Raw genomic sequence first — 16,958 nt, forward strand, 5'->3', positions numbered from 1 at the left:
TTTTTATATTTTTTGAGGCCTCAAGAGTTTGATTTAGCTAGCCCATGTACTATTTTATAAAACTGTTAAATTTACTAAAAGTTGTCATTGATGAATGCCTGATGAAATTGGTACTAAATTGTTAGATTTTAAGCTTAGAAGTGAAAAATGACTAGTTTGTAAAGTTTAATTACTAGGTTTTTAATATAGGGACTGAAGGTATAAATTTTGAAATTGATGTGAACTTTTTGTAATTATAAATAATAGAGGGTTATAGAAGGATGCAATTGAGATCAATTTCAAAATCAAAGCTCAAATTTGAAAGTTATGCCAAATTTGATTTTAAGAACTAAATTAAATAAAATACAAAATTTTATGGAACATTTGAAAAATGAAACTGAATTGATACGTGCTTATAATAGGATAAAATAAGAGGGTTGGAATTGTTAAATTGAATTGAATTAATATTTAGATCAAGAATTGAATCAAATTGAAGAAAATCGAGAAAAAATACAAAATTGTTAATTAGTTCTTAAAGAGTCTTCGTTTGTTGTTTTGTTAGGTGAATTCATATGGTATGATTTTATTTAAATTTTTATATACTTAAATTATGAATTTTTGTATGTTTAATAATAATTTGAGATATTACTGATTATGACGGATCGAATACTTGAAAATAATATAACTCGGTAAAATTGTGAAACTAACTTGGAATTGAGATGAATCATGATATGCTATATATGATCTTTTTATTGATGAATTGATGATATCGAAATCGATAGAATGGGAATTGAACTTAAAATGATGTTTCGCATTGCCCAAAATCATACAAGTGTGCCCCAACCCCGACTCCCTACGCATGAGAAATAACATTAATTTAGTCATTCAATAATTATCAAGTTGGTTCACATATATAAACATATTTTATACTTGATATCTAACCAATATGAGATTAAGTTTTCTATTTTCCTCAATATAATTCACAAGTAGTTTATTTTTAGCATCAATTTCTCATTTATCACTCAATCATTTTGACTATATGATATATTCTTTAAAAATCTCATGGGATAAAATATAAAACCATAATTTTATGATTCAAATATTTATCTTTACTAATTGAGAATATGTCTCAAAGCTTCCAAGAATCTATTATATTTTACCAAGGTAGTGGAAAGAAAATACCATTGAGGAGAAATCACTGTGAGCGAAGGTTGATCTGACGGCTACATTTGGAAAGGTGGTGGAGGATTTATTTGGTTTGCATGGCTTTCTTTTAAAGAGTTTCTGGATTTTTTTAGAATATTTGAAAATATGATGAGGCGATGGGAGTAGGCTTTAAGCAGTACCCACGCCTACCATAATGCATCGACGGTAGAGGAGGGGTTTGGCGTTGAAAAGAGATTTTTTCTTTCTTTTTCCATGAAAACAAATTATTGAAAGATTTTAAGATCCTTGGGTTTCTAAGAAAAAATGCTAAAATGAAATTAATTAAAGAAGGAAGAGAAATGGGTTATTCTTTTAATCCTTTTGGATTTAATTTTTCGCTATCCTATGAAATGAGTAAAATATTTGGCAAATAAAAGTAAGTAAACGGAATTTCTCCCTCAATTAAGTAACCAATTTTTAGTAATCCAGGCGTAATAAAACCATTGGAGGCCGCAAGGGGAATTTTGTTCGCATTTCGAGAGACTGACATCTTTCTCCTTCACTCCACCGTTTTTGGTTTCTCCCATGGCCGTGACTCATTTTTAGAGATTAACAACTTACCATTTTGATGCATTTGAAGAAGAAGAAGATGCTCTCCCTTCTCTCTATTTCCACTTCTCCTAAATCCAAACCTTCCTCCTTTTTTCGTTTGTTAATCCGATTTTTTTTTTCTTTTCTAAAGATCAATAGACGCCCTTCCCCCACCACCACCGGTAACCACTTCAGACTATGTTCAGCATTCTTCGGCACCTCATTCCGAAGAAAAATCTTTCCAGCTCCAGTTCTCACCACCATCATCAGCACATGAAGGAAATGAACAACGACGCTGTCCCCCTTCCCCCTTCCCCCTTCCTCCTCCTCCCACCACCATACGGTCAATATTAAAAGAGTCCAATGATCCCCGTAAACAAAAAGATCATTGAAAAAAGGCATCAGTAATGGCAAACTGGACAAGTTAGTTTATCTCTTCAACTTAGCGGAAGCAGAAAGTGATGCTGAGACTAGGAAAAAAGTGCAAGCTTTGAAGGGGTTGAAGTTGAAGCGCTTGGTTAATGAAGGTATATTTGTATTACCCTTTAATTGGGTGGAAAATACAGAGGAAAAAAGTAATTACGTGGCATCCCGGTCATCTTTCTATTTAAGAGAAAACAACAAAGAAAACATTTTGATAGCGATTAAATTGAAAAAAGTGACCAAGATAATAACTAAAATATTTTAAAATTAAAATAAGACGTCAATTGGTCAATGGATGTATTTTTTATAGCAAACCGTATACGACTAGTCACTAGTCAACTCTTGAACCAAACTTATACACGCAAATCAACCCATCAATATCTAAGTTAGATATTTCAAGACTGGACAATTATTTAGCAATATCTTTCTCAGTTATTTGATATATATAAGTTGGCAAAAGCCCTTTCCAAGTTTGATAAAATTAACTAGACACAGAAACCCTTTTTAAGTGTCTCTAGATTTCTTTGATTCATGAAAATGGATGAAAGGTTAAAGAGAGCAGCTGAAACAGGAAACGTCGATGCCTTGTATTCATTCATCCACCACGATGCCAATGTTTTCAAGCGTATAGATAAGATGGAGTTCGTGGATACGCCATTACACGTTGCTGCAGTTGCAGGCAATACCGGTTTTGCAATGGAGATGATGAACTTGAAGCCATCGTTTGCCAGGAAACTGAACCCGGATGGGTTTTCCCCCATTCATCTAGCCTTGCTTAATCAACAAACCCAAATGGTGATTGATTTTTTATCTGTTGATAAAGATCTTATTCGTGTTAAAGGAAAGGGAGGTTTCACTGTTCTTCATCATGTTACTTTGGATGAAAATTGCCTTCATCTTTTGTGCCGGTTTTTGGATGTTTGTCCCGATTGTATCTTTGATTTGACAATTGAGAGACAAACTGCTTTGCATATTGCTGCAGAGAAAAACAAATTTGAAGCATTTAAAGCGATGTTGGAATGGATTCAAAGTGCGTTTGAAGACAATAAGTCTAAGAGAAGTAAAATATTGAACTTTCAGGATAAGGATGGCAACACTGTACTGCACTTAGCTGCATCAATTAACCAGCCCGAGGTAACCCTATCTACTCCTTTTCACAATTTTCGTCCATTTCTCAGTCAGCGTGGTTCGAACTAAGGGCATCTCACATAACCCTGAAAAACACGGGTTTAAGTCATAGGCTCGTCGGCCTTTTTAATTTTCTAACCAAATCCATAAAATGAATCCATTTATAATGAATATTAGTATTTAATTTACTGATTATTTTTAAAAAAAACCAAATATAAATGTTACATCAACTTAATTTAAACTCATGCTATTTGCATCATTCTATAATGGGTGTCGAAACTAACAAATATAAATTCTTACAATAAAATAATAATAAATTAAAATATAGAGTAGTAGTCTCGAATTCACATAAACTAATTGTCTAATTTCATCTTTTCTCGTTACCAGAATCGCAGTCGCGATAATAGATGTGTCCATAACCGGTGCTTTGTAATGCTGAAAAATTAAATGGTTGACTTTATTTAATGCCACACAACAACGTAGTTGACTTTATCTAGGTAGGTAAGGTAATGGTGGGAACTAAAATAAAATAAAATTTGGTTACCATCCTTACGTAGTTGCATACCAACAACTACGTATTTTGGAATTAAGTTTGAAAGTTTAATTAAATTTAAAAAAAATTAAAAGCTTAATAAAATATTTAAAAAAAAACTTGATTAAGATCTTGGTTGGTAAGGTAATGGTGGAATGTTAAAAAGAAGTGATGTATTTTTGTGAATTAATTGTGGAAGTTTAAATCAAGCAGATGATCAAACTATTGATAGAATGCAAGGAAGTGGACAGGAACAAGACCAATGAAAGTGGTTTTACAGCAATGGATGTGTTACAAAGACAAACTGTAGGCGACAATACGGAGAGTGTGAACATCCTGAACAGTAATCCCCTCAAATTTCAAAAGTTGTCAAAGTTCAAAATACTGAAAGATGCGGATGACACCTGAAACAATGGGTGTATTATTGATCGTATTTTCGCTGGTTCTAGCAATGACTTATCAAGGAGTTCTCAGCCCTCCGGGCGGCGTCTCACAGCGCACAACCCATCGTGAAGGGAAATCGGTAATGAGCACATTTACTTTTCTTCTTTTCTATATTTCAAATGGAGGGGCTTTTCTGATATCCTGGGTCATAACATTATTGCTTTTGGGAACCGTAGCTAAAAGTATAATGTCTTTTCTGTTGCCAATTTACATGATGATGTGTTTATGTCTCTGTAGTGCTATGTTAACCCTATCACCTTCAATTATTCTCTATTTCGTCACCTATTTTACACCAATCATCATTTATTTCTTATTTTGGTTGATTTGGTCAAGTTATCACCCTTGTTTCAGAACATATTAATATGGACATGTCTACTTTAGTTGTTATGAGCAGTTTCCCTATACATGTTTTTTTTTTCTTTTCATAAAGGAAATATTATTAAAAACAATCCAAAAGTGAGTGTAATTTTTAAATAAATTTGAAGTTTGAGTTGTATGCTGATATCATGTTGGTATTTTGTCAACTTTTTTCTACAATGGAGTGCAATTTAGAGAGGAAATTATATTTTGTTATCCTTATTATATTATTTTTTAGAATTGAAAGTATTATAAACTTATTTACGTTGTTATAGCTTCATACTTTGTTTTCATCTAACTTTTAACAAGTTTGTGTATTTGTGTTTTTTACATATTATTTTTCTTGATGTTTACATTTATTTAATAAGTGAATCATTATCCATGAAATAAATTATTTTAGAAGTTTTTTTTGGTCATTCAGTTAATTAGGTTTTTTTTTCGGTCCATTCATGATTAAGTATTTTACAAAATTGTGAGGTAATAGTTCAAAAATTAGTATAATAATAAATTTAACCTTCAATTTTATAATCGTAGTTAAAAAAATGAACTTTCAATATTATAAATTATCTCAAAATTATCTTAATTCTTTAAAAAGAATAAAAACACATATATATATATACATGAGTATTCTAAAAATATAATAAATTAAAAAAGCAAATAAATAATTACGTTATATTTTATATAAAATAATAAGATAATCTAATAAAAAATTTATTTTCTTCTCCTTTCACATTTTTTTTTTCCATTTTCCTTTCTGCAAACCCCAGCCCCCAAGAACTACACTTGCCGCTATTGGAACTCTAATAGATAGCTTTACAATCTCACAAAATTGTAAAATCCTCCAATTTTGTAGCCATAACAAAAACATATAATTGATATATATATATATGCTGAAAAAATATAACTTGAAAATTGTTCTTACGATTCTGGCCTCTCTCTACATGTTTCTGTCAATGAGGGATGTTGCGAGAGATTTACGGTTATAATAAATCCAATGTGAGAATTGACATCGAGGATGCTGAACTGAAAAGGCAACACCGTATGGTAAAGTATAATTTTTATGCTGTTGAAAGTAAACTGAAATTGTTGTTGATGAACTAGTTTAGTTCGACGAAGAACAAATGGAAAAAAAGGTCAAAAGGAAAATTAATGGGGGAAGAAGGGATTTTTTTTTTTGCCTGAAATCTTTCTTTTGTTGATGGGAAGTTGTTGCAATGGATTTATTAAAGGTTGGTTGATGTGTCTTTATGGGATAATTTTCAATTAAATTACCAATAAATGTCGAAATTTTTTTAAATTTATCGGATTAGGCCCTTTTTTGGAAGAATTACGGGAATATGTTGATTTTACAAAAACGGTTCCAACTGGAAGAATTTTCAGGTGAAATTTAGAAAAATGCTTCCTTTCAAGTGGAAAAAAAATAGTTGTTGCCACTTTTAGTGCTGATGTAGTGGAAAGCGCTTCACTTTTTGGGATATGTTCGACTCTACGAGTCATTTGGCATGTTGGAGATCCATATATATAATGTGTGGTGATAGAACCAACTTTTATGTTTCATAGCCTCAAGTGTCAAATTATCATTTAAATGTGATCTTATATGTTATGATAATACGATGTGAGACGGTTGCATAAACATGTATATGCTAAATGAGTTGATTTAAGTTTCATGAAAATGTTAGTATGTTCTCATGGTAAGTTGTGTATGTAATTCTAGTTTTGGTCGTTATCATTTAACTTGTGAATGCATGTGAATATATAACCTAAACTTGTGAGTTACTAAAGCATACATACATTGTTTAGTCTTGATGAATTATTGTAAAATGAGTTATTTGAATATGAGTTGAATGTTGTCGTACGTGAGAGTATATGCTAGTTTTATGGTTTAATGAAGCGTGAATATGTTATTGTGACATGATTAGAATATGGTTGTGAATGTGTTGTAGTATGCTCTTGTTGAACCTTTGATGTTGTGTATACTTTGTGGTTATTCTGACATTCATTGAGCTTGTTTAAACTTATCCACTCTCTCTAACCATTGCATATATGTAGCGTTTACAGTGTGAGCGGTGCGGGGATACCAAGGAAGTGATCCAAGTTAGGCTTTTGTATTTGCATAGGTGGTATTAATATTATTTTTTGAACTGTGGGGATAAGGCAATGTGGTTAGAATTTGATCGATTATTATTGTGGTCCTCATGATATTTTTATGGGTTTAGTTCTCTAGTACTTTTGATGGATGTTATAATTATTTCATTGATATTGTTTTGGGTTGAATATTTGTTATATTGAAGTGTCATGAACGGTATGTATGGTCAATGGACGTTGAATAATGTGGTAGAATTGTTGCATGAACTTTGTCATAATGTTTTAATTACTTTCATAGCTTATTTGTTCTTAGGATTTATAGATATTGTTCTTGTTATATCGTTTGCTTACTCGAACATGTTTTTGATGATTAAACTGTTATTGTGGTCGTTTTGGTGATTACTTGATAAGGTAAAAGTTGCATGTTGAGTATAGTTATTATTTTGAATGGATTATATGCCTTAAACTACTGAATTTTTGTGGTCTGAAGCATAGGTATTGATATTCGTGTTTTAAAAATGATACCTCCATGATTTTTGAAAGTGCGGGAAGTTAGTAGCATAAATTGGTATTGATACCATATCACGAGTATCGATACTCGATGTAGAATAATCGATACTTTATGAAACCGATAAATTCTGAGATTTTGATTTTAAGCAAGAAACAAAATGTTATTTTGGTATTGATTTTCCAAGCAGTATCGATACCATTTGAAAGAAATATAGATGCCTTTGATTCAATATCGATACCTATGTGAATAATTCTGAATTTTTGTTTGGTGGTCTAAAAGCATGTTTAATTCTCGTTTTAAGTTAGTTTGATGAATGTTGAGAATGTTTTAATGATGACTGGAATCTGTGTGACTTGTAATTATTCAAAAGCTAAATTGAAAGATATCTACTTAATTACGAGACCATTTGTATTGCATGTGATGTGTAACAGTGGTGTGACATCCTGATATTTGAACTCAACAACCGGATCGAATATAGGATTACAGTTGTCGGGATGATGATAGACATAGCTGGAATTCTAGTAAAAATACACTAGAGCAGAAACTAGAGAAATCAAAGAAATAAATGCAATGTTTCCAGAAAACTGAGTCATCAACATTAGTAAAAAAAAAAATACAAGAATAAACCCTTTGATAAAAAATATTGTACCTCCCATTTTTAAAATTTCAAAGATGATGTATAATGGTAGAGGAGATCCTTAAGATCATTTAGCTGATTATGTGAAACACATGAACATAATTTGCGCTTTAGATAAAATTACGTGCAGGGCATTTTTCATGACCCCGAAGGATTCAGCTCAGATGTAGTACATGCAACTTCCATAATCATACATATGTTGGCTACCCTGGTCCACTACAACTTTGATGATTGCCATCATAGAAGAAAAAGACAAAATACCAACTTAGCTTATCCTGTGTAATAATTTTTCAACAGCAACTGCTTAGAAGACAAAACAGTTCCATCACGGGCCGGCATGAATTATATATATACATATATATACAAACTGAATATAAGACAAAGGTGTTCGAAGGAAATGGACACTGTTTGAAACAGATAGGAGTTTATTTGAAATCTTAATTTCTCCATTTTTCCCCTTTAATCCAAATTTATAATAATGATTTATTGAAAAAAAATCTAAAATGCTAAAATATATATTAAAATAAGTTATATTTTTTTAGAATATTTTAGTTTTTTTTCTAACAAAATCAATAAAAATAAAAATATAAAGATTTGAACCCACGTCAAACTTAAAATTTAATTTAAATTTTTTATTTTAAAATCGTACATATTTTATGTGTTATTATAAGTAATTAGTTTCAGATCATACATTTTATTATTTATTATAATTTATTTTTAAACTAACATTTATATTTTAAATAGGTAATTTCCTAATAAATTTTTTAGTATTTATAATTATATTAAATTAAATGATACACTTTATTTATTTCACATAACAACTTAGTTGATAAAAATATACTACTACTTTTCTAAATTTTGAAGAACATAAAAGTCAATCATTTATGCTAAGCCAAATAAGATGAGAAGGAAATCACGTAGGTGAGAAACAAATAAATAAGACGAAAAGGATTGCATCTAAGGAACCGGTTCAAAGGGAACGGAAGACTTCAAATCTCTCCAAACTAACTTCCTTTTCGTCTGATTCAGGCTTAACATAAACAAGAGCTATGTAGATAAAATATAGATGTTTAGAATTTAAAAACAAATATAGTTTTGAATGATTTAATTTTGAAAGTATTTTTATCTTTTAACATATAATTTTGATTCATGGAAATGGATAAAGGGTTAAAGAGAGCAGCTGAATCAGGAAACATTGATGCCTTATATGCATGAATCCGTGACAATGGCAATGTTTTCAAGCGTGTAGATGAAATGGAGTTCATCGATACGCCCTTACACATTGCTGCGGTTTCAGGGAAGACTGGTTTCGCAATGGAGATGATGAACTTGAAGCCATCACTTGCCAGGGAACTGAACCAGGATGGGTTTTCTCCGATTCATCTAGCCTTGCTTAACCAACAAACTGAAATGGTGATTGATTTTTATCGGTTGATAAAGATCTTATTCGTGTTAAAGGAAAGGGGGGGTTTCACTGTTCTTCATCGTGCTGCTTTGGATGAAAATTATGTTCATCTCTTGCCTCGGTTTTTTAATTTTTGTCCCCGTTGTATCTTTGATTTGACTGTTGAGAGACAAACTGATTTGCATGTTGCTGCAGAGAAAAACAAATTTAAAGCTTTTAAAGCGATGTTGGAATGGATTCAAAGTACGTTTGAAGACAAGTATATGAGAGGTAAAATATTGAACTTACAGGATAAGAATGGCAACACTGTTTTGCACTTGGCTGCATCAATTAACCATCCCCAGGTATATACCTCATCCACTCCTTTTCCTGTTGGATTAAACAATATTTATCTTCCCTCTAATTATTCTAAAAATAGCATGAATTTGACACAAACCCTTTAATAAAAGGTAATTTTACCAAGTTTCATATGCTGAAATTAATCTGAAAATATCAATATATATTAAATACCAATGGGTAAGATTATATAGAAGCTAGAAAAATTGCATTTTGCTTTTTTTACTTAAAAAATGAGTAAATGAATTTTTATATATTAGATTAAAAAATAAATTGGTCATTTCTATTAAAAATTTCATCTATTTATATCGTTAAAGATTGGTGTGGCCGACACAATAACTAGATAGCTACACACCATAGTTTTTAACCGTAAAAATAATGAAAATTTTAACAAAAAGATCAATTTACTCTTTGATCTAATGTATAAGGATTAATTTGTTCAACTTTTAAGTAAAAATGGAAAAATATAATTCAACTTTTAAGAGCTTCCATGGTACTTCTACCAAATCGATGGGATAGAATATATAATCAACTCTCTTTATAACAACCACCCGTTATAACAACATTCCTCTATAATAGACAAGCTTTTAGTAGAACCTATTTTTTGTGTTTTATTTTAACCCTCTATAACAACTTTTTATTTATAACAACAATATCCATAATTATGAAGTAAATTCTTTATTAGATTAGTCCTCTATAACAACATATTGTCTAAAATTTTAAGTTAAATAATAATTATTTTATATAAGCAAGCCTATTAATTACAATTTATTAAATAAAAAAGATCTTAATTAAAATATTATTTCAATAAAATGTTTAAATTTCACATAAAAAAATATATTAATCATATTTTATTAAATGAAAATAAGATTTAATGAGTGAAATTAAATATATCAATTTAATAAGTTAACCCTAATTAAATATTATTCTATGAATTTGGAACATCGTAAACTTATAGATTGATTATTTGAATTTAATAACTAATGATAAATTAATTATTTTAATTTGATAACTCACACTGATTAATTAAACTTGTTACATTTATGAACCTCATAATTAATCATGTGAAACAATCTAAAATAAAATATACACAAAAGCAATAATGCATGCACCTGTTAGACATCTTTTAATTAGGTTGGTTTGATTCTCGCTTTCTTATTTTGAACATAATTCTCATTTTTTTTATTTGATGAAAATTCAAGATATCTCTCTATAATATGTTTACAACAATTATCTTTATATAACAACATAATATTATATATTTTTAAAAGCAGTTTTCAGCTTCAATAATAAAATTACTTTAAAGGCAAACTGAAGCAACAGGCAGCAAGGAGGGTTTTAGTCTTTTAGAGTATAAAGTAAGATAAAACCTAATGTGTGTGTATATATATATGAGTGTTTTTTCTCTCAGCAAATATGAAATTTTATAATTAGAAGTGCGAGGCACTTTATGAAGAGTTTAAGTCAGCATGACAGGCACAACAAAAGAACAAGAAAATAAGAGGTTCACGACCCAAAAGAAGGGTACCAAAATATCCAACAGAAAGAAGCATATTGCTAGACAAGTCCCCGTACCCCAAACCTCATTAAGCAACCCTTTTAGTGGAAACCCTTTCAAACCCCTGGACATCACCTTGCAAAAGCATTTGATGGCAACTCTATGTTGGAACATTTTCAAATATTTATAGTATCTCAATAACTATAAATGAATGGGTGTAATTAATCAAAAGATAAATCTTTTGGTCATTGGTCAAAAGTTATATCATTTGATTTTTTAAAAAGAATTATAACTATTCAAAAAATATTATTTGAATAGTTACAAAATTAAATAAATAATTATTATTATTTATTTATTCATAAAGACACCTATTGAAAGATGTCTCTATGAAGAGACATGAAAATTCCTATAAATAGGAATGGGATTTCATTTGGAAAGATATCAACAAATTCTAATATTATTTCTTCTCTTTCTTCATTTTCTAATATTATTAGATTATTCTATAAAGTATTACTGTAGAAATCCTTTGTAGAAATTGAGTTTTTGTTATACATTACTCAGTGCATAGTGGACTATTCTCGTCAGTGTAAAACGCAAATAGTCATTGGCTTCATTGTATCCTCGAGGTTAATTTGCTTGGAACTCATTTGCACACTGAAGATAAGTGGGGGCGAATTTAACCTTAAAGATAGTGGCTTGATACACGCCTTGGAGCCTTATCCTATTTCTTCATTTTCTTTTCGAGTTCCGATTGTGTGTTCGAGATTTTCCTTACCGGAGTTTTGTACTAACAATTTTAAGGTTATATTTCATGATGACTATCACAACACATGAAAGTGGAACACTAAGGGAGTTGGCATCCAACTTTGTTAAACTTGATCGTTTTGATGGTGGCAATTTTCGACGATGGCAAAAAAAGATGCACTTTTTATTATCAACTTTGAAGATTGCTTATGTTTTGGATACTCCAAGACCTGAAGAGAATGAAAACGAATCTGTTGCTGCAACCCGAGAAAGACAAAAATGGGACAATGCTGATTACATGTGCATGGGCCACATATTGAATGATTTATCTGATGGTTCGACACCTACCAAAACGAGGTCACCGCTAAAGAATTATGGGACAAATTGGAGGCAAGATACATGACCGAAGATGTTACAAGTAAGAAATTTCTTGTCAGTCGTTTCAATAATGATCAAATGGTTGATGGTCGTTCTGTTATGGAACAATTTCGTGATATTGAAAAGATGTTGAACCAATTGAAGCAATATGATATGAAAATGGATGAAATGATTGTGGTATCCTCCATAATAGACAAACTTCCTCCATCTTGGAAAGACTTTAAAAGAAGTCTAAAACATAAGAAAGAGGAAATATCACTTGAGGCTTTGGCAAATCATCTTCGTATTGAAGAAGAGTATCGAAAACAAGATCAGAACCTAAATTCTGAAAATGCCAAAGTACATGTTACGGAGGAAGTACAGACTACTAAACCATTCAAGAGAAAGTTCAATTAGACTGATAGAGCACCTAAGTTCAAAAAGAAACAAAAGGGCCCATACTATCATTGTGGAACTCCGGGACATTTCAAGAATGAATGTCGATTTTTAAAGAAGAAATCATCTTCTAAGGCTGATAATAACGAAAAGTTCATTGCAATGATATCTGAAATTAATATGGCACAAGATGATAATACATGGTGGATTGATACTGGAGCAACCAAACATGTGTGCAAAGACAAAAGCATGTTCACGAAGTTCACACAATGTGAAAATGACAATGGCTTGTAGATGGGAAATTCTTCCACCGCAGCAATCAAAGGCAAAGGGTCTGTTGAACTACGATTCACTTCTGGAAAGGTTTTAACCTTAAATGATGTATATTATGTACCAGAAGTTAGGAAGAATTTAGTGTCTGGAAGTTTGTTGAATAAGTTTGGTTTCAAACTTATTTTTGAGGCAAATAAGTTTATTTTGTCTAAGGGAGCAATTTTTGTGGAAAAGGGTATATGTATGAGAGCATGTTCAAACTCAATATTATTAATAAGAATAAAAATACTATTTCTGCTTATATGGTTGAATCTTTTTGTTTGTGACTGTCGAAACTATTTTTTTATTTTTGGAAAAAAAACAAAAATTAGTTGTCGATGAAAATTTGGAGTCGCCACCAATCTTTTATTAAGGTGTGATTGGGTCACCTAAAAACGACTTTGGTCTACGAATTTTAGAAAAAACGGGTCCGGGAGTCGGTTACGTATGAGGAAGGATTAGCACCCTCATAACGCCCAAAAATTGGTACCTAGTTAATTAATTAATGTCTTAATGTCGAAAATTTGAAAATATATAATCCTTAGGAAAAACTTAAAAGCGTTACGTATTAAGACCCTTATCATTTCAGAGAAAGAAAATGTCACACCCAATGCGTTAGGGCACGACATTCTAATTTCCTCAAAAATGAATTAGGCCAGAATACTCGTGTAATAAAAATTTAAAAGAATATCCATTTATTCAAGATTTAATACGTTAGGACACAATTCCTCCAAAATCCCAAACTTGGAATATTTCCTTTATTATTTTTTAGAAAAAATCTTCATTTTGAGAAATCAATGCGTCACATCTAATACGTTAGGACACAACGTGTTGAATTCCCAATAATGAGTTCTTATTTTTTGATTAAAGAGAAATGCTCGATTGTTAGATTTAACGAAGAAAATCGGAACCTAATACGTTAGGGCTCAATTTCCTTGAAAATCCTAAATACAAGCATTATCTCAATTTTGAAAAGTTTGAAATCGAGTAAAAAAAATGATGTGATGCTACATTAAATATACAATGCAATAATAAATATTACAATGGCATAGAAATAATGCATACAAATAAATAAATAAAACTAATATACATAAAAAAATAAACAATGACAAGCAAAGTATCACATAAACGAGCAAAATAATATAAATGAAAACACAAATAAATAGCAAAAAAAAAGGTACATGATATACACATTAAACTATGAAAAATACACATGAATTTATATATAAAAATTAGATTATAAAAAAATTATATAAACAAAATACATAATGTATTTGTGAAAATAGAGAAAAGTAGGAAAATATGTATATACATATAAATTATAAAATACATGTTAAAATAAATAGGTATTTAAGCATTTTCGAAAATACAAAAAAACATAGATATACACATGTTTTTATATAAAAGAATATTTGTTAGGAAAAAAAAGGAAAAAAATAAATAAATGAAAAAATAATAATTACATTACTAGAATTAATTAATAATAATAAATAATAATAAAACTAAATTGAACTGGAATTCAAAATTTTGGGGTAAATTTGCAAATAAATAGAGCCAAAAGGACTAAATTGAACATGCGAATTACATAGAAGGATTGGAAAGGAATTTTTCCCTTCTCTTCTAAAACGGCGTTGTTCCAGCAGGGCCAAATTGAAATTGAAAATAAATTAAAGGGCGAATTAAAAAAATAAAAAAAAAACTTAATTGTAAAAAATTAAAAAGGCGGAGGGGCTAAAAGCGCAATTTACCCCTTCGCTCAAAAACACGCAAATCCTAGGCCGGGTCGGGTCGGAGTCGGGTCGGTCCCCCAAAACGACACCGTTTTGGCATCTGGGGAGGCCTGGTGAAACGGCGTCGTTTCACCAGGCTATTTAAGTAAAAAAAAAACCTAAAAATTTCATTTTTCCCTTTCTGTTTTAAAAAAAAAACTAAAAAAGCTCTCAACCTTTCCCCTTTCCTTCGCGCACCGGCCTAAGGCCCGGTCATCGGCCGGTCATCGGCCACCGCGTCGGCCGCCGATCTCCACACCGGCACCGCCATCTGCGGTGGCCGGAAAAGGGGAAAATCCCCTATCGATTCCTTAGGCCCTTCTAAGCCCAAATCTGGGTTAAAAATCTCCAAAAGGTAAGCGTAAAACCCTCAAAAGCCCAAGAAACCTTTCAATTTACGGCCGTCTTTCCTCGAAGACGACTTCCTCGGCCGTTCACGACAATTTGGGCTTAAAACACAGGTTATTTCTCCCTTTTCTCTTATTTATTTTATTCGTATGTATATAAATGATAAAATAGATAAATATAACAGTAGAAAATAAATAAAAACTGTAAGTAACAACCTTTGATCGATTCTTTGCTCTTTGTGTTGCAAAAGTAATAGCTTTTTTATTTTATTTTCGAAAAATCCCCTTGGTGCAATGTTACAATGGCTTTTTTATAGCCAAAATTACAATATCATAAATAAATCTAATCCATTTTCTTTGATTCGCAATCTTTTTTCTTTCCATATACTGCTATTTCCCTTCTTGATGCGCAGGTATGAAGGTCGTGCGAAGATTCGGGGGTATGGTTACGGCGGCCGAAGTTTACCCTAGAACCCTAGGGTTTCTAAAATTGCTTTGGGCCTGGGGGTTAATTTTGGGCCTCTATTTATTTTGGGTTTGGGCCATATAGGCCAGTTTGTAATTCGGACCCTGTATTCTGGGTTTGTAATTTATATTGGACTATTGAACTTTATTATTATTTTTTTGGTTTTTATTGTTTTAACGAACCCATGGTAAAATTGGGTATTACAGTGACATTATAGATTAGGTCATTTGAATTATAGAAAATTGAATGACATGTATAAATTAGATCTAATTCCTGTTTTTAATAATAATATTGAAAAATGCAATACATGTATGTTGACTAAAATTACAAGAAACCATTTTCCCTAAGGTTGAAAGGAAAACAAAATTGCTTGATTTGATACATAGTGATTTATGTGACAAGCATAATACTCTTACATTAGGTGGAAAGAAATATTTTGTTACTTTTATTGATGATTGTTCTAGATATTGTTATGTATATTTATTGCATTCAAAAGATGAAGCGCTTGATAAATTTAAAGTTTATAAATCTGAAGTTGAACTTCAGTGTGAATCATTTATCAAGTGCTAAGATCGGATAGAGGTGGAGAATACTATAATCCAAGTTATTTTGAACTCACTGGAATTGTCCATCAAGTTTTAGCCCCTTACACACCACAATAAAATGGTGTAGCTGAAAGAAAAAATAGAGTCTTAATTGAAATGGTAAATTCAATGTTATCATATTCAGGTCTTGGACAAGGTTTTTTGGGAGAAGCTATTCTAACAGCTTGTCATATATTGAATAGAGTTCCTAATAAGGAAACTAAACTAACCCCCTATGAACAATGGAAGAAAAGGAAACAAAACCTTAATTATTTGAAGGTTTGGGGTTGTAGAGCTATTGTAAAAGTTCCAACACCTAAACATAAAAAGTTAGGTGAAAGAGGAATTGAATGCATATTTATAGGTTACGCACATAATAGCAAGGCATATAGGTTCATGGTAATTGAACCAAATGATTCAATTTCAATTAATACTGTTATTGAATCAAGAGATGCTATTTTTGATGAAAATAGATTTAATTCTATATCAAGACAATTACAACCACAACAATTGATTCATTCTTCAAATGAGAATGAGATTCCATTGAAACAAATTGATAATAATGATGAATCTTGTCAAGAATTAAGAAGAAGTAAGAGGATTAAAAAGGTCAAAGATTTTGGACCAGATTTCATTATGTTTCTTGTAGAAGGAAAAGGTGAAAGTATATGCAATAAGATACCTTATTGTTATAATACTGAATCTGATCCTATTACATTTGAAGAGGCAGTGAAATCTCAAGACTCTACTTTTTGGAAAGAAGCAATAAATGATGAGATGGATTCAATAATGGGAAATCAAACTTGGATCTTAGTTGATCTTCCACCAGGTTCCAAACTAATAGGCTGTAAATGGATCTTCGAAAAGAAAATGAAGGTCGATGGAACCATTGATAAATTTAAAGCAAGGTT

At 30.9% G+C, this 16,958-nt stretch overlaps 2 protein-coding genes across 3 annotated transcripts; both read left to right on the forward strand.

The window, feature by feature from the left end:
• Positions 1-2,624: 2,624 nt before the first annotated feature.
• LOC107904110 (ankyrin repeat-containing protein BDA1) lies at positions 2,625-6,982 on the forward strand. Of its 2 annotated transcripts, XR_001686122.2 has the most exons (3): positions 2,625-3,273; positions 4,013-4,322; positions 6,659-6,982. XR_001686122.2 is itself a non-coding variant. In XM_016830377.2 (2 exons), the coding sequence occupies exons 1-2, from the start codon at positions 2,671-2,673 to the stop codon at positions 4,205-4,207; spliced, it is 798 nt and encodes a 265-aa protein (XP_016685866.2). In that variant the 5' UTR covers positions 2,625-2,670; the 3' UTR covers positions 4,208-5,196. The 2 variants fall into 2 exon arrangements, 1 of the variants encoding a protein (XP_016685866.2); XM_016830377.2 differs by lacking the exon at positions 6,659-6,982 and having other exon boundaries at positions 4,013-5,196.
• Positions 6,983-9,087: 2,105 nt separating this feature from the next.
• Positions 9,088-15,416, forward strand: LOC107902441 (ankyrin repeat-containing protein BDA1-like). The gene is made up of 2 exons (XM_041092702.1): positions 9,088-9,582; positions 15,411-15,416. Exons 1-2 carry the CDS (start codon positions 9,088-9,090, stop codon positions 15,414-15,416), a joined length of 501 nt encoding a protein of 166 aa, XP_040948636.1.
• The last annotated feature ends 1,542 nt before the right edge of the window (positions 15,417-16,958 follow it).

Source organism: Gossypium hirsutum, chromosome D05, assembly GCF_007990345.1.
Source record: "Gossypium hirsutum isolate 1008001.06 chromosome D05, Gossypium_hirsutum_v2.1, whole genome shotgun sequence".
NCBI lineage: Eukaryota > Viridiplantae > Streptophyta > Magnoliopsida > Malvales > Malvaceae > Gossypium > Gossypium hirsutum.